The 18,846-nt window shown below is 42.6% G+C and overlaps 2 protein-coding genes across 2 annotated transcripts; both read left to right on the top strand.

Moving 5' to 3' along the window:
* Positions 1 to 5,601: 5,601 nt before the first annotated feature.
* On the top strand, positions 5,602 to 10,036 carry LOC117296328. Its single transcript, XM_033779194.1, has 5 exons — positions 5,602 to 5,861; positions 6,454 to 6,484; positions 7,179 to 7,253; positions 9,134 to 9,226; positions 9,691 to 10,036. Exons 1-5 carry the CDS (start codon positions 5,742 to 5,744, stop codon positions 9,906 to 9,908), a joined length of 537 nt encoding a protein of 178 aa, XP_033635085.1. The 5' UTR covers positions 5,602 to 5,741; the 3' UTR covers positions 9,909 to 10,036.
* An 847-nt stretch (positions 10,037 to 10,883) lies between these two features.
* Positions 10,884 to 16,935, top strand: LOC117297988. The gene is made up of 2 exons (XM_033781199.1): positions 10,884 to 11,090; positions 11,299 to 16,935. The coding sequence occupies exon 2, from the start codon at positions 11,311 to 11,313 to the stop codon at positions 16,933 to 16,935; it is 5,625 nt and encodes a 1,874-aa protein (XP_033637090.1). The 5' UTR covers positions 10,884 to 11,090; positions 11,299 to 11,310.
* The last annotated feature ends 1,911 nt before the right edge of the window (positions 16,936 to 18,846 follow it).

Raw genomic sequence — 18,846 nt, 5'->3', positions numbered from 1 at the left:
ATTAAAGGTTCACTGCATGCACGCTCGCTTACGGTTTTTGCATAGCCCGGACACGATTGCATAATGCAAAAGTGTCCGGAGCGGATAGTACTATTGCATGGCAGACACAAATGCATCTGACACCGGCCCCTGTCTTCAGATGTTCAAGCTATTACTAGGGCCATCGACAGAAGGAAATAAGAAATACATTTAGAAAACAGTTAGAAAAAAACACACCGAGTAAAGTAGTTTCTGTTCGGGTGGCCGACAAGAGTCAAACTTAACCACAGTCGATCTAAATGTCAGCCGAGTGCTTTGGTGGTTTGACTTTTGCTTGCTGTTCAACTTGAAGACGTCTTATTGTCAGCTCTGCCACAATACACACGCCAAACCCCTCTAATTTTTGAAGTATTTTTGATGTTTATAATACCATGATCAAGAGGCAAACCACAGCCAACGCCCTTCGCGAGATGGAGCTTGAGAAGGGAACTATAATTTTGTTATAAAAAATATAATAATATTATGCGGAAATTTGTTTCAACCTAAATACCAACCAAAAGGTTGAATAAAAAATGATCGCAAATTGCCTGACATTTAGGCCCTATATAGAAGAGTCTTTTTCGAAGGCTCTGCAGCCTAGGGTCAAAACGGCAGGCCACCAACTCAGAATTCAAATCACTACTCTTACACTACACACACGTCGCCGTTCGCCATGAAGTGCGGAGTGGAGCAGGGGGGGGGGGGGGCACTTCACTGGGGTCTCTGACCTGACCACAGTTTGCTGACCACTTCTTAACCACCCCCCTGGATTTTATCATCGAGCTGGGCCCAATTTCCTTGAAGCGGTAAGCAGAAAAAAAGTTAGACCCCCTCGTTTGTTGGCTCCATTGTGGTGCAACTGTAGCTTCTTTTCAGTCAAGTAAGCAACATGGCCGATTGAAAGAGACTAAATTCCCGAAGGACACACGATTTTAAAAATACAACGTAATGGGGGAAACAAAATTATTTTGAAGATGTGTTTACAATTCCTCTATAGATGTTATTTTGGAATCTAATACTTATAGTGGGCATATGATTTAAATGATATTGTTGGCTCGGCGCCTCAAAGACGACCTCGGGTTCCGGTTTAGAACCAGACATAAACCCTTGTTCCCATTGGACTTTTTCAGTGCTTTTTAATAGCAAATAGAAACGTTCAGAAGACACTGTTATGAACGAAAAGACGGTATAATGCCACATAATGTGATATGCATTACAAAACTTTGTTGAAAAAGTATATCCTGCTACTTTTTAAATATCAATTTTAGAATTTCAGTAATTTTCCTGAGTTGGAACGAACATTTAGAGAAAGGGTTTAAAGGCTGTGAGTATACCCAATCTTTTTAACGAGTATCCTGCTATACTTTACTTTATAAAACCAGTTTGGAAGTTTGGTGTGTGTAGGCTACAAGACCAACATAGACTCCCAGGGACAAATCTTTGAAATTTTAAGTAAAAATTACTTGCATTCTTTCTCATTTTTTTATTATGTTTTTTTATTTTTTTAAATTACTTTTCAGGCTTTGTTGATGGAGCGCAGTCAGTCCGGTAAGATAATGATATTAACGCAGCGATTTGTTTTACATAAAAATAGTTATTGCCGTGGAAAGGGGATTTGATTTCCATGGTGCCTCATAGTTTGTGACTTGAGGGATTGCTGGTGAGGTTTCGATAAGGACCAGAGCGAATAGCGACATGGACTGAGGGCAGGATTATGGCCGTGCTGTAGCCCTCTTCCACCTTAAGCGCAGAATCGGCACTTACGAAATCGGGAAATTCTGTGCTTACGCAAGCGTATACTATTTCACGGTGAATTTTGGCTTCTGCGCGTGCGTATACTCAATGTTACCAGACATTACTAGTGGTAATCTCTACAAGGTTAGCGCAGAACTTCGGCGCTTGTACGAAAAGCCTTGTCCAAGGCTTTTTACGCAAGCACCGGTGTCGCATGCAATTATGTCCTCTATGAAATACTATCCGGAGGACATGATTGCATATGCAATATTGTCCGCCGGACGGTTTGTCCGCCCGGACGCTGCTGCATAATGCAATTGTGTCCGCCCAGACACATTTGCATATGCAGTTGTGTCCGTCCCGTGAAAAACCATCCTTGCAGTAGATTAAACGCCCTCGGTCGACGGAACACGTTCGCCATTTGTTTACAAGCCAAGTGCATGTCATGAATGACATGGGAAATGTTCTGCCGTTTGGTATTCTACGGAAGCCCATTAGCGCCAGTAAAAAATAAATTTCAAATCCGTTATTACGGATTAGCAATCCGTTATTACGGATTAGCAATCCGTTTTTACGGATGAGCAATCCGTTATTACGGATGAGCAATCCGTTATTACGGATTAGTAATCCGTTTTTACGGATGAGCGCCGTTATTACGGATTAGCAATCCGTAATTACGGATTCATAATCCGTTATTACGGATTCGCAATTTGGACAGGGAACTGTCCGCCGTTTTTTTAGGAATCTTAGATCCCGACGGAGTTAAGTGTAAGGAAGATGCTTCAGAGAATTATATAACTGTCCTAAGAACAGTGATTATAGAAGACAGTTGTAGTTCTATTAATTCTGGGTGACCCAATGACTTACTAAGTCCCCAGAGTGAAATAAATAAAAGGATAAAAATCAAACTAACATCACTTGGTTGGCAACATTGACATTGATTACATCTGAGTAGTTTTAATGAAATACATCAAGTCGAGTCTCCACCGTGAAGCATTTTTTGTCATGATATATCTACATGTATCCATACCCTTCAAATTTCCGAAAACGCTCGTTATTTGCTTAACAGAAAAACTATGATTTCAAGTCCAATAAACCATGATGGAAACATGAACAGTTGTTTTTATTATTATTTTTTGTTGAACATTTAACATTTAACATGTAACGTTGCAGAAATCGGTCCCTAAAAACAGTACACATTGCCCTGGATTTGGCGAATGTTATGAAGTAAATTTAAATGGTTGGAAAGATGTTTTTAAAGTATAATGTAATGACCGCACACAATGCCATTTGTGTGATTTTCTTTATACTACGTGAAGTAAAACTGTTCGTAATTTGTTGGTGGTGTCAAATCTTTGACTCCACAAAATGGCGGACGCCATTCGATAGCTCTCGTCAATCAAACCACTGCACTCTAGGCTGAGTAACCAGCACATAGCGCCCTCGGGGGATCCTCGAGGGAATCCGTAATAACGGATTGCTGATCCGTAATAACAGATTGTGAATCCGTAAAAACGGATTACAAATCCGTAATAACGGATTACTAATCCGTAATAACGAATTACTAATCCGTAATAACGGATTACTAATCCGTAATAACGGATTGCGAATCCGTTACTGCAATCATAACATACGTGAATACTCATGCTGCATAATATTATGTAGGTTCAGTGCATGCACGCTCGCTTACGCGCGCACATACATGAACAGTCATTATACATGTCCGCCGGACGGTTTTTGCATAACCCCGGATCGGACATTATTGCATGGCGGACACAATTGCATCTGACACCGGCCCTCTCTGAATTCACGAACTGCATACTGCACGGTGCAGTACAGTGCTTGATACCGTGGGGTCAAACCATGGTTTTTCGAGGTTTTTGAACCTCGTACAAACGAAGCCGCAACGTCATTACGAGGTCGAAACCTCGAAAAAAACATGCTTCGACCCCACGGTATTAAGTACTGTTATGTACCGTATGCGGTTCGTGAATTCAGAGCGGGCCGGTTCTTGCGTAAAGATCCTTGAACAAGGCCACTTGCACGTAAGCGGAGGGAATCGTGATACAAAACGCGGAATTCGGCGTAAGACCAGCATGCAACTCATTCAACAGTAAGCGCTTGTGCAATGGGTAGCCTATTGCGAAATTTACCATGCAGCTACCCCCCCCCCCATTCCAAGAAAGATTAACAGTTAATTATGTTAATTATGTTAATTATTTTGCAAAATTGTTTTTTTTTCTTTTTCGGGATAGGTTGTCTCGCCGTATCTGAAGTGAGTTGCTCACTAACTGCATGCTACTATCAGATGGCTGCTCCGTTCGGTAAGTCTGGACTGAACGTTTTCATCCGGTAATTTTGTTTAATCACCCTTGCAGTTATTTATTGATTTAGTCGTCGCTATGTGTTTTCTTTTTGTAAATTTTAAATGAGAGCTTTTTTGTATTTGTTTTATATTTTGATTATTTGAGACCCAAAATTGGCATATTTTTAACTTCGGTATACACTGCTTTTTTCTAACGTGATAAGATTATTTGACCATTGATACCTTTCAATGGGGTGAAAGCTTTCAGATTTGTATAAACTAAAACTTTGAATGAATACAAAAATATATATAAACATGAGGCATTGACGCACGTAAAAGAACCCAGCATACACATCGAAAAGAGAAGGGGTTCGCCCGGTGTTCCTGGCTGGATTGGCAGCATATTGGGCCACAGCACCATGTAAACCATTACATGGTGCTATAGAAAAAGGAGTATAAGTAGTTCTCATAATTCAAACGAAATCCCACAACACTAGTCCCTTGCAGCTAACCTCAAGTTCTAAATCTGAGGTCTCGAAATCAAATTCGTGGAAAATTACTTCTTTCTCGAAAAATATGGCACTTCAGAGGGAGCCGTTTCTCACAATGTTTTACACTATCAACCCCATTGCTCGTTACCAAGTAAGGTTTTATGCTAATAATTGTTTTGAGTAATTACCAATAGTCCACTGCCTTTAAGGAAATATCAAGGATAAATTCAAAATACTTCGACACCAACTTTTGGGGACTCATGAACCAGCCTGTTAACAATGTCAACTGTCAAGTCGGTGAACAAATTTATCAACTGCCAAGCAAAGTGGGGTGTCACAATCTCATAAAGCCTGTAAGCAACAAAAAAATGCTAAGCACCGTAAAGTATTGCTTTTAACAGAAACAGGTTACCATCCAAAATAAATTACAGAAGTTAACTGTTGTGACTGGTGCCCCACTGATTTTTTGATTAGCAAATAAATTTGTCGTGCAGTATTTTCTACTTAACAGCTTTATGAAATAATTGGGTCCAGGTCCTTGAGGGGGGGGGGGGGGGATAAGGATATAGGCTTCTGCACACTATTCGTTTACTGTATGTATATCATCCAGGTATTACATCCAACGACTAACAAATACATCCCCCTTTCTGTTGGTTCGATTGTTTGCACCTGTATAGCTTCGACACAAGCAGTATAGCATTCTAGGTGTATATTCATCAAGCTAGATGTCGTATTGAAAAAGATTAAAGTCCGGAACGATACACATAAACCATGCATAAATCCTTATTCAAAACTTCACCACATGACATGTTGATCAGTGTGGGGTTATTCCTTTATTTCCACATTCACAAATATTATGTATGTTCTATGGTGGCCTCATATTCGCTATAATTCATGGCGAACTCAAAAAGGTTTACGCCGTAGGCGACTATTGTATTGTATTTTACTGTATTGTATTTTATTCCAAAACTGGAACGAACCACATGACCCTGAAATAAAATGTGCGACCGAATGTTTTGAATACATCAGCGGCTGCTCACAATGCTATGTTTGAAAAGGTGCGGCACGAAAACAAATGTTTGTCAGGGGTTGCCAGTGTGACATGTCATTGCTGCTGCTTCAAACCACGAAACACTGTGTTAGGCCTACACGAAATACTTTTCTTGTAGTTCTTGACGATTAGACCCACTAATATGCTTCGATTTCTGGCAATCACCGTGGCGGTGTGCTCCTTGTTTGTTCAAGATGCACAAGCCACCGCAGTAGCCAGCAACACTCGTCGTGAGATCGAGTTGGAGGAAGAACTTCTAAGGGTGAGTTGGAGAGTGAACATGATACCCACGCTTTGGACTATTATAATCAAATATCATTGGAGTCTTATAAATAGCGCACGTATCCACCAACAAGGTGCTCAAGGCTCTAGAACCATGCAAAGAAAAAACCTTTTTTTAAACATGACATCAATTTATAATGTATTTGCTAAAAATATATTGCACCACAGAACATTGTAACCATTAAAATTACAAGGTCCATAAGGCAATCACAGTGCAGTTAAAAATACATGGCACTTTGTATCCTTTATTGGCAAAAAAAAAGCGCGTAGGTACGGTTAATTTTTAGAAGCTTTGTTTGCAAGATAGCGAATGATCGGCCTGTTTGTGAGTAAGTAAAACTATCCCAACTTATTATTATTATTTAATCATCAAAAACTTCTGTAACATAAAAAAAAAAAGGATTCAATGTCGCAACAGCGGGTTTTATGTGTGATGAGCTCTTTCCCTACCCCCATACTTCTCGGTCCTCCTTAAACCTGCTCACTACCCCGACTCATTTTCTTGATTAACTTGTTCAGGAACTTGTGTCGCACTCCCGAAATGACCTGCCTTCTTTATTTATTTTATACAGGCTTTGGAGACAGAGCGCACGGTCCCTCCTGGTAAGCTAAAGTTAACAGAGTAACATATAAAACGCACGTGTGTAATATCTAAACTAACTGGCCAGGCAACCAAAACGTACCAAACAAATAACGCAAGAGAACACGGCGCAAACACGAATGTCCAGTTCCCTTTACAACAATACTACCCGCACCAATTACGTTACTTTTACTCAAAAATATTGGTCGACAATAATTCCACCACTCTAACACACAACCCTCGATGCGCCATCCAACTTGAGCGAATTTGTTTTTGGAGGGAATGCTATTTGCACTTGTTTATGTGTTTGTTAACAGAAATACCAACCTCTTGGCAATAAGAAGATTCGTTGTTCATAGAAATCAAACCGTCTTAGTGACGTGCCATCAGGATATTTAGTAATATGACATGAAGTATCACATGTCTGTGTCACTAGAATAAATTCACAATGCACAAGTAATTCAAAGCATTTCACAACTGACGAGGTGAGAGCAATCGGTTTATCTAAAGTCATTCAGATCTGAAGGTTAAGACAATTGAAATTTTCACAATTTTTTGAAATTATGTTATAGTCAAGAGACCACTGAAACAGCCTTTGAAACACGGATGACAGTTCTTTAGAGCAGGATTTCGGGATTCTTCCAGAAACACCGTCATGCGAAATGCTGTAAGTGTAGGCCTAATTATAACTTCTTCGCAATGTTTTCTTGTATTTAGCTTGTCTCCAGATAACTGAGGAAGTTTGCATACAATCTGCATGCTACTATGTGATGTCGTCACCTTGTAGCGAGGGTATGTACATAAGATTTAATTCCACACATTTCTGTATTTATAAACAATCCATATGTTTACTATTGTTTAATCAAGATTAATCACTTATTTTTTAAACTACTTTTCATTTGTCTATGCTTTATTGTTACTATTATTTTGTTTTTCATTTTGAAACTCAACAATATTTTCATTTCGTAAGAAGACAGAAGCTCATTGTTAAAATTGTTAACAAAATGGAGCACAGAGGGGAAATCTGACTTTTTTTTACATGTTGAGAATTCGGTGCCCTAACCCATGCATTCTATGTTGGGCCTACATCCTATAACGGACCCTAGCCCTCGTTGTTGGCTGTTATGGCTCTCTTTGAAATGCACGGACCACTACTGGTAATTACTTACATACAAACTTACCTGGTGGCGAGCATTAAAGAGCTGTTGATATAAAACCATGCGAGAAACGGCTCCCTCTGAAGTAGCATTAGTTTTTGAGAATGAAGTATAATTTGCACTCAAAAATTTGTGATGGCATCTGAAAGCACACCAATTTGTGCACGCACGGTTGTCATATTACTCTCTTACAACTTCGATGACCAATTCAGCCGAACTTGTTCGCAACATTGGTTATGTATATTTGGTTTGCGGTAACACCATGTGTGTATCTACTTGCCAGGTATACGAGTTGTTCTTAGGGAACTGTCTTGCTTTATTCTACTGCCGTGGAGTAGAGATAATCGATCTACTCCACGGCAGTAGAATAAAGCAAGACAGTTCCCTAAGAACAACTCTACCTGGCAAGTAGATACACACATCGATCTACTCCACGGCAGTAGAATAAAGCAAGACAGTTCCCTAAGAACAACTCTACCTGGCAAGTAGATACACACATGGTGTTACCGCAAACCAAATATACATTGATACCTCACCATGCAATGCCTCAAATCCTACAAACATTGGTTATTTATACATAATGTTGGGATACATCAAGTGAGAATACTGGTCGTTGGCAATACAAACGTATCCGATGCCTTTAAAGGCAGTGGACACTATTGGTAATTACTCAAAATAATTATTAGCATACAACCTTACATGGTAATGAGTAATGTGGAGAGGTTGATAGTTTAAAGCATTGTGAAAACGGCTCCCTCTGAAGTAGCTTAGCTTTCAAGAAAGAAGTACTTTTCCACAAATTTGATTTCGAGACCTCAAGTTTAGAATTTGTGGTCTCGAATTCAAGCATCTGAAAGCACACCACTTCGTGTGACAAGGGTGTTTTTTTTTTATTTCATAGTGATATCGCAACTCCAACCCCAATCGAGCTCAAAATTTCACAGGTTTGTTATTTTATGCATAGGTTGAGATAAACCAAGTGAGAATACTGGTCTTTCACAATTACCAATAGTGTCCAGTGCCTTTAACATTGGTCTTGTGACACGACCGATGTTAAAGCCATAGAAACTTTCGGTAAACAGTATTGTCCAAGACCCACACTTCGTGTATCACAACTTATATATAAAATCACAAACCTGTGAAAATTTAGGCTCAATCGGTCATCGGAGTCGGGAGAAAAAAGCGGGAAAACCCACCCTTGTTTCCGCACGTTTCGCCGTGTCATGACATACGTTTAAAAGAAATTTGAATTTTCGATATCGAGAATTGATATTGTTCTAATGTTTTCTCAAAAAGTAAAGCATTTCATGTAATAATATTTCAAGAGAAGTCTTTCTCCATTACGTGCTGTAAACCCTGTAAGTTATTTGTAAATCAGTGAACTTTTTTTTCTGTACCGAAAGTGTCCAATGGCTTTAAAAAATAACAGCCCAGCAAGTTGGGTCATACAGACCCGTGTCTCTGATATGACCTCATGATAATAACTCTGTTTTCATTTATTTAATGTATGCCTAGACACCATTTTCGCCGAAGTAAATTACACAAACGGAGAAGCATTCTTTGCAGTGGATGTCGAAACAGACAGAGTTTTTAAAGAAACGGTTCCAGGTAATTCAACATAATTGCATCAATAAAATAACCTAAAACACGTGCTCTTCTTGTTTAAAGTAGCAATTTTTATATTTAGAAGGCATATACTTCTTATTTTTACCTTATTTATTCATGTTGTTTTCCCTGGCCTTTGTATTATAATAAAGTAACCGCAAACAAAAATGTACGCAAATTGGCCTTAAATGCTAAAAATAAAATAAAAATGAGTCAGCATGTTTCGAGCTCCAACACTAAAACATAAGTGAAAACATCATGGGGAGAGTGGGGGGGGGGGGGGGGGGGCACTTGTTTCATGTCATTCCGATACTTGCAGATGATGGAATGTGGGCCACACAAAGTATTGATTAAAAAGTTGTTATGTGTGTTTACAACAAACATCAGTTTGCAGAGAAAAAGGCAGCTGAGTTTGTAGCCAAAATTGAGCAATTTAGAGGACCTTTCCATGATTATCTCTCCATCAGATTACAACGTAGATTCAGCACATACGTCAGATAGCTTCGTATTGTGCGACAACGGCAAGAACTACCAAGTGACAGTAAGCGAAATCATCCTTGGCAACGAGGACACCAGCATCAAAATTAACAAGTTTTGCATGCTGGAACGCCTCGACGAATCCATCAGCTGGAGTGAGCTTCAAGAGGTGCTCAGAGCAGGATATCACCGGCCACCTCGCGGGTGAAGCGGAAGGAGATACATGGTGATGGGAACGATTGTAAGGCGCAATGCGCACAATCAAAAATATATATTTTTTTCATTTAAATTAAAGGCAGTGGACACTATTGGTAATATTACTCATAATAATGATTAGCATAAAACCTTACTTGGTAACTAGTAATGGGCCACGAATTTGATTTCGAGACCTCAGATTTAGAATTCGAGGTTTCGAAATCAAGCGCCTTGAAAGCACACAACTTCGTGTGACAAGGGTGCCTTTCCTTTCATTATTATCTCGCAACTTCGACGACCGATTGAGCTCAAATTTTCACAGATTTGTTGTTTTGTGTACAAGTGAGAAGACAAGTCTTTGACAGTTAACAGTAGTGTCCAGTGTCTTTAAACACACTGTGAATCAAAGAAGACAAGTCTTTGACAGTTAACAGTAGTGTCCAGTGTCTTTAAACACACGGTGAATCAAATTAATTGAAATGTAACCGGTGTGCACTAACAATTTATTTGTGACCCAAAATGCTAACCTATAGGCCCACATAGTTATTACACTTTCTCCATGAGGTTTACTGACTTTTTCTCGATCAAAATTGAAAGGTGGAGGGGATGATTTTCAAAGCTATTGGTTTATTGTTTGCGGTTGTAGGCGTATAGGCCTTTTATTATAATAGGCCTGTTCAGATGTTGTTGTTTTTAAGTTTGGGAATTTTATAAATAAAAGAACGCATCGAAATAGGTTCACCATTGCTATTTTCCTTGATTGTTTAGGCCTGTATTGATTTTAAAATTCCCCCTTTGGGATTGTGGCCGGTGTCAGATGCAATTGTGTCCGCCATGCAATACTGTCCGCTCCGGACACTTTTCCATATGCAATCGTGTCCGGGGCTATGCAAAAACCGTCCGGTGGACATGTACATGACTGTACATGTACTGTGCGCGCGTAAGCGGGCGTGCATGCACCGAACCTACGTATAATATGCATGTCAGAAAGTCTCCGCAACAGGACAGTTTTCGTTATAGCGCCCTCTCTTGAATCAAAATCTCCAATGTTTCCATGATCATACCAATCGCCATTTTACAAGTCCAAATCCAAACTAATCACGTAAATTCCTCAAATAATTCCTAAATATCCAGGTTAATCCAATCATCGAATCACTTCTATTAATCACCAAAGTCCCGTGCGTGCATCCTAATCGTGAGTACTGTTTTAATTATTACAAAGGGTGATTTTAAGGGAAGTTGGTTTTCCATGTAATTCACGTTTCGATTTGTTTACATCCACATTGTGACAATGCATATAAATGCATGTAGGCCCATATCATAGCGTATAATGTATAACGATGATTACTGTTACCAGCCCAATATGTATAATTGATTGGGGTTAATTTCTGCTTTCTCTATAGAACCACGGGTATATGATCACCAATAAATCAAAGTTCAAGTACACCTTCTTTTCATGGTCCTTCGAGCCGGATTCGAACCAGCGACCTATGGCTATGGCTACGAATGAAATGGAGACCGAGAACATTAACCAGACAACCCCTCTCGATGATACCCATGCAGTTACCATTGGCGGTGTTACTATTCCAGTTGCAAGTCCAGCTACCAGTACACATCCAGTCCCAGTTACTGTCACCATCGTCGAGACCTCACCTTCCTCTACCGGGGTTTGCAGCACAGCTACAGCTGCAGCAGTTGGACTACAGACAAGTGCTGTTACCGTCCAATCCCGTTCTCGGTCCTCTCGTGACAGACGTATGCCGGCCCACTTTCAGGACTTTGTTATTGACCACCATCCTTCAACTTCCGGCAGAACAGATGAACATAGCGTTGTAACCACACAAACATCTCGTTCACGGAGGAGTTCTCACTCATCGAACTCACTCTACAGCGGACAGTCCCGTCACAGTAAATCTTCCTTCAAGTCAATACTGAGTGACTCCCAATCAGCGAAACTCAAACAGCAACGCAAACAGGCTGAACTGGAAGAGATGAAACGCCAGATTGAGGAAGATCAATCAGCAGATGAAGAGTTACAAAGGCTAGACGATGAGGCATATGCCGCACGGATACACGCAGACGAAGAAGCCCTTGCGGCTCGTAGACGTGCCGAAGAAATTGAGCGAAATGCTTTTCGTCAGCGCGAGTCTCTGAACACACGACTATCAAGACAAAGAAGATTGCGAGAAGTGGAACAACAGCTAAATGAAGCACGACTGATCACAGCCATGGTCAACAGTGATCCAGAACCAGAGATAGAGAAACAGCATCAAACTGTGACCCCATCTTCTATCAACCAAACAACATTGTCTGACTCACCAACCCAGGGTCAAACAATCACAGTCAGTGCTGAGAATACTCACATAGACAACTTGAGTGATGTCCCTACATACAGCAATACTGCAGCTCATAAGCACAAAGCTGAAGTACACGTAGTTGATGTCACCACTCCGTCTGTTTATTCTCCATCTAAAGTAACACCACCGTCCATGCAGCCGGCAGTTACCAATCCCTACCCTATGACTGCACCAACACAGTCGGTTGGTTGGGCACCACCTTTTCCAAACCCCTTCGCACAACCTTACCCGGCTCCATCACATCCAATGGGGCCAGCTCCAGCACAAATGATGATGCCGAACTCCACGGAGATGCTGATTGCCTCTTCATATGGCATACCAAGGCCAGTACTACCTACCTTCAGCAGTGGAAAGGAGAAAGACTTTGCCCTCCTAAAAATGGCACTCGATAACCTGATCGACGTTCATCCCCACTTAACCGAGCCGTACAAGTACCAGGTTTTGCTGGGTAAACTCAGTGGGAACATCAAGAGGTTAGCAGAAGCTTTCATCCATGAAGCCAAGCCATACACTGCAGCTCTGCAAGCCTTGAAAGAAAGGTACGGTCAACCACGGCAGTTGATACAGAGTGAAATCAACTCCATCCTGAGTATGCCCCCTGTGAAGTACAACGACAATGACGCCTTTGAGAACTTTTCCCTCTCCGTGCATTCATTGGTAGGGATGCTTAAATCTCTGGAGGGAGAGAATGGCTATGAATTAAAGTGCGGTTCTCATGTCGACCGACTCCTAAGCAAACTTCCATCAAGCTACAGAGATAGATTTGTGGAGCACTGCATTAGTAGAGACATAATTAAGGTAGACTCCAACAACACCTATACCCTACTCCACTTTGTAAACTGGTTGCAAACGAAGTCCCGAGCGAGGCGAATTGTCAGTCAGGCTACTGCTATCCAGAAGAGTGACAACCCTTCTACTGATAAGAAGGATAAACACTTTCAGAAGAGGAATGCTCCTGCAACAGCAGTATTCGTCACAAACGAAACACCAATGATGCCCCCATCGACGAACACCACTTACTCTGGACAGAAGGGCCCAAACAGACCCAAAGCCTACTGTCCCAAGTGTAACGAGACAACACACTACCTCAACAGCTGTACAGAGTTTAAACAGTTGACAACCGAACAGATCATTAACTGGATCAAGGAAAAGAATAGGTGCTGGAGGTGTGGGCGTTCCCACAAGCCAGAAAACTGCACCCTGAAGAAACCTTGTAACACCTGCAAAGAACAGCACCTGACTGCCCTCCATGCTGCCATCCAGAGCGGAGCTAGTAAGGTTTACGTCACAGAAGCAGTAACGCAAGCCCTCTTCATAGACCAACCCTCCCGACCACATCATATTATGCTAAAGGTGGTAAAAGTTCTGCTTCATGGACCAGGAGGGATGATAGAGACCTATGCCATCCTTGACGACGGTTCAATGCGAACCATGATCCTGATGCCAGCTGTTCAAGCGTTGAAGCTTTCTGGGGTAGAAGACAACATACTCCTGGCTACAGTGCGCAGTGAGCCATTCCTATGTGCAGGAAAATCAGTTAACCTGCAAGTGTCACCCAGGGACAACTCTGACGTCAGATATCCTATCAATGGTGCCTTTGCTGCCAACAACTTGTGCCTCTCTGAGTACTCGTATCCTGTTGAAGCCCTCAAGAAACGATGGTCACACCTTCGTCAGATACCCTTGCCTCCGATCAATAAGGCTTGCCCACTAATCCTGATTGGTTCAGACTATGCTGATCTCATTCACCCGATACAACCAGTTCGATTTGGCCCCAGAGGAGCACCATTAGCTGTATGCACAAAACTTGGTTGGTCTCTACAGGGTCCAGCCAATCTCCTTCAAAGCCAATCAGAAGAGCAACAGTGCTTGTTCACGACAACCCTTCAGCCAACCACAGATCTGCTTAAAAATGTTGAACGACTCTGGCAAGCAGACATCCTACCCTACTCTGAAAAGCAAGTCACTCGCTCGAAACAAGATAAGCAAGCCATAGCGACACTTGAAGAGAAAACCATCAGAATAGAGATTGACGGAGTTCAGCGCTACGCCACTCCTCTACTTCGCACCAAAGACGACAACAAATTCAGAGCTACTAAGGAAGCCGTCATGCAAAACCTGAAGCGGAACGAAAGACGCCTCCAAAAACACCCAGATAAAGCTGAAATTCACAACAAGCTTATCCAAACCCTTGTCGACACAGGCTTTGTGAAAATCATCAGCAACGAAGAAGCTCTGAAAACTGAAGAGTCCTGGTATATTCCGCACCACGTAGTTGAGCACAATGGAAAACACCGCTTGGTATTCAACTGCTCTTACGAGTATGAAGGCAAGATCCTCAACAATCACCTACTACCAGGGCCAACACAAGGTGCTTCACTGCTCGGCGTATTCCTGCGATTCCGCCAACACCCTGTTGCCATATCTGGGGATATTCAGGCAATGTTCCATCAAGTGAGACTACTCCCTGAAGACAAACCTCTCCTTCGATTTGTATGGCGTAAGATGAACCGAGACGTTGAGCCAGATATCTACGAATGGCAAGTTTTACCATTTGGCACCACGTGCAGCCCATGCTGTGCCACATTTGCACTACGCAAACACGTCAGCGATGACAAGGATGTCTGCAGTGCAGTTGACCAGGCATTCTACGTCGACAATTGCCTTGACAGTAAACCTACCATATCCGAAGCAAAGGAGCTCGTTATGAAGATGCGAAAGCTACTCTCAACTGGTGGTTTCAACATCAGACAATGGGCCAGCAACATCCCTTCAGTAGTTGATGAACTTCCATCTAATGCCAGATCTGAAGGCTACGAGCTCTGGTTAGCCTTTGGTCAGAACGACTTGTCCGAAGGCACCCTTGGACTTCGATGGCAATGTTCAACAGACGAACTCAGTTATAAACACAGATCAACTGAGTACTCGACGCTCAACCTACGAACTATCTACAAGATTCTTGCTAGCCAGTATGATCCAATTGGCTACATTTCTCCCTTCACAGCACGTGCTAAGGTGCTAGTGCAAGACCTTTGGAAGACAAAACGAGACTGGGACGACCCTCTGGAACCAGGAAAGATCCGTGATCAGTGGCTCACTTGGGAGGAGGAGCTCTCCGACCTTCCTCTGGTTAAACTGCCGAGATGTTACACCCCGCCTGATGTCAACACAGTGACTTCCAATAGAGAACTACATGTTTTCTGTGACGCATCTGAACGAGTATACGGATCAGTTGCCTACCTCCGCACTGAAGATGACAAGGGGAACGTCAGCGTCAGTTTTCTCATGTCTCGATCCAGAGTGGCACCGAAAAGACAACTATCGATGCCACGACTCGAGTTATCAGCAGCTCTCACTGGTGCACAACTAGCCGATCTCCTTCGTAAGGAACTTACCCTAGAGATCAACAAGGTCACCCTATGGAGCGATTCGACCACGGTCCTGCAGTGGTTGAAGTCAGAATCATGCCGATATAAGGTCTTCGTTGGTACTCGTGTCACCGAAATACAGACCCTTACAGATGTGCAGGACTGGCGCTATGTGGACACCCAGAACAACCCTGCCGATGACATTACCAGGGGTAAGTCACTCAAAGAACTGAGTGAAGAATCCCGATGGAAGACAGGCCCACTCTATCTTCGTCAACCTCCGTCTCACCGGCCGAAAAGTCCAATCACTGACCCTACAGAGGATGCAACAGAGCTGAAGAAAGCAACCTTCTGTGGTAAGACTGCCATTGTAGAAAACCCATTGCAGCCCGATCTCCATCAGTACAACAGCTGGGACGCTCTGGTAGAGGCTTTCAAACTATCCCTTCACAGGGTGGCCAAACCTGGAGATGACACAGCACAGTTGCGGGAGGACATCGAAAGTCTTCTGTACCAAAAATGTCAACTTGAAAGCTTCCCTGAAGAGCTGTCTGCCTTAAAGGCCAAACGAGGAATACCGTCCGGGAGCAAGCTCTCACAGTTGGACCCAGCCTATGACGAAACCGCAAAGCTCATCAGAGTTGGAGGACGACTACGTAGGGCAGAAATCCTCTCCGATGCTGTTAAATACCCAATCGTCCTTGATCCTCATCACCACATCACCAAGCTGATAATACGTGACTATGACGAGAAGCTTCTTCACTATGGTCCAGAACGTATTCTAGCTGAATTAAGACGCAAGTTTTGGATACTCCGGGGAAGGGAGGCAATTCGTCGTCATCAGCATCAATGCTTTGAATGCCGCAAATGGCGCGCAAAACCCGAAGTACCAAAGATGGGTGATCTTCCTCCGTCCCGTCTCCGTCTATTTAAGCCAGCCTTCTACTCTACCGGTGTTGACTGTTTCGGTCCGATGCATGTCAAGATTGGTCGCCGCTCCGAGAAAAGGTGGGGGGTGATCTTCAAGTGTATGACGACCAGAGCTATTCATATAGATCTCTTAGAAGGCCTGGACACCGATGCCTTCTTGATGTCCTTTCGGCGCTTCATTTCCAGACGAGGGAAGCCCTATGAGTTGCTATCTGATTGCGGAACCAATTTCAAGGGAGCTGAAACTGAATTACAGGAAGCATTCCATGCCATGAAACCTGACCTTGCTGCACAACTAGGCGACCAGAAAGTGAGATTCAAGTTTAATCCACCCAGTGCACCTCACTGTGGGAGCGAGAGATCAAGAGTATTAAAGACGGTCTGAAGGTTGTAATCAAGGACCAATCAGTCACCGAAGCCGTACTACGCACCGTCCTGATAGAAATTGAAGGCATCCTCAATTCCAAGCCATTGGGCTACATCTCATCTGATGTTGCAGACATCAATCCCATAACTCCGAATATCCTACTGATGGGACGCCATGACCCGTCACTTCCGCAAGTAGTATACCCTGTCGACGAGCTGATAGGACGACGCCGAAGGCGCCACAGCCAAGTACTAGCAGACCAGTTCTGGTCACATTTCCTGAAATACTACCTGCCAAGCCTCCAACTTCGCCCAAAATGGCAAAAGGACTGCCGTAACCTCACCTGTGGCGATGTTGTCATGATTGCCGACCTTCAGCAGCCTAGAGCTCATTGGCTAGTTGGTAGAGTCATCGAGACACTTCCTGGAGTTGATGATCGCATCCGAGCAGCCAGAGTTAAAGTCGCTGATCGCGAATACACCAGACCCGTTGCGCGTCTGATACGCCTACCTGAGATCACCGATAGTGAAGACCCCTAGAGTTGGACACCTATCGTGGACTTTTGAAGACTTTCTCTGTTTGATAAAATTTAGAGCCTAAATTTGGGGTGGCTGTCAGAAAGTCTCCGCAACAGGACAGTTTTCGTTATAGCGCCCTCTCTTGAATCAAAATCTCCAATGTTTCCATGATCATACCAATCGCCATTTTACAAGTCCAAATCCAAACTAATCACGTAAATTCCTCAAATAATTCCTAAATATCCAGGTTAATCCAATCATCGAATCACTTCTATTAATCACCAAAGTCCCGTGCGTGCATCCTAATCGTGAGTACTGTTTTAATTATTACAAAGGGTGATTTTAAGGGAAGTTGGTTTTCCATGTAATTCACGTTTCGATTTGTTTACATCCACATTGTGACAATGCATATAAATGCATGTAGGCCCATATCATAGCGTATAATGTATAACGATGATTACTGTTACCAGCCCAATATGTATAATTGATTGGGGTTAATTTCTGCTTTCTCTATAGAACCACGGGTATATGATCACCAATAAATCAAAGTTCAAGTACACCTTCTTTTCAATGCAACATGAATTATTCACGTAGTTTGTGATTGCAGCGAATACCCAACGGCTGAATATTTTCCACGCTTGTAAAACAAAAATGAGAACGTGTTCCGTCGACCAAGGGCGTTTAATTTACTGCAAGGTTTTGCACGGGGCGGACACAACTGCATATACAAATGTGTCCGGGCAGACACAATTGCATTATGCAGCAGCGTCCGGGCGGACACGATTGCATATCCAAAACCCGTCCGGCGGACATTATTGCATATGCATAATGTCCTCCGTATAGTATTACATAGAGAACATAATTGCATGCGACACCGGTACTGTTTGGCAGGAGAGATTCAGTTGCCCCCGTACCCCCACACCTCTAACAAAATCAACAAAGTACGCGGCGAACGGTGTACAAACTTCTTCTCAGCTCCCTCGTTTGAAACATCCTCCTCGTCAAACGTTAATGATTTCAAATGGGTGCAAAATCTCACGACCAAACACCCACTGGGCACCGTGGTAATTACTCAAAATAATTGTTCGCTAAGAAACTTACTAACGAGCTATGGGGAGCTGTTGATGGTAAAACATTGTGAAAAACGGCTCACTTTGAAGCCACGTAGTTTTTGAGAAAGAAGTTAATTCTCACTAAAACATTTGAATTGTATTCATTCTCTCACATCGACGACCAATGGGAGACTTTCTGGGACGATAGAGGGCAGCAGACTTACCGGGTAAATCCATTGTTCTCAGAATTATGCGCATGTTCAGAACTACGTAAACAATGGAAATTTACCCGGTATGTCTGCTGCCACCTAGCGTTGGAAAGTCTCCAATTGATTCGAAATGTTCACATGTTTTATTTC

Source organism: Asterias rubens, chromosome 1 (assembly GCF_902459465.1).
Source record: "Asterias rubens chromosome 1, eAstRub1.3, whole genome shotgun sequence".
Lineage (NCBI taxonomy): Eukaryota > Metazoa > Echinodermata > Asteroidea > Forcipulatida > Asteriidae > Asterias > Asterias rubens.
This window is presented reverse-complemented; position numbering and strand designations above follow the sequence as displayed.

What these genes read in the sequence shown, in the direction of transcription:
- LOC117297988 (XM_033781199.1), top strand. Translation starts at nt 11,311, where the DNA reads ATGATCACCAATAAATCAAAGTTCAAGTACACCTTCTTTTCATGGTCC.
- LOC117296328 (XM_033779194.1), top strand. Translation starts at nt 5,742, where the DNA reads ATGCTTCGATTTCTGGCAATCACCGTGGCGGTGTGCTCCTTGTTTGTT. An exon ending in TGGAGGAAGAACTTCTAAGG is followed by an intron (nt 5,862 to 6,453) that starts GTGAGTTGGAGA and finishes TATTTTATACAG; the next exon opens with GCTTTGGAGACAGAGCGCAC. An exon ending in TTTTAAAGAAACGGTTCCAG is followed by an intron (nt 9,227 to 9,690) that starts GTAATTCAACAT and finishes TCTCTCCATCAG; the next exon opens with ATTACAACGTAGATTCAGCA.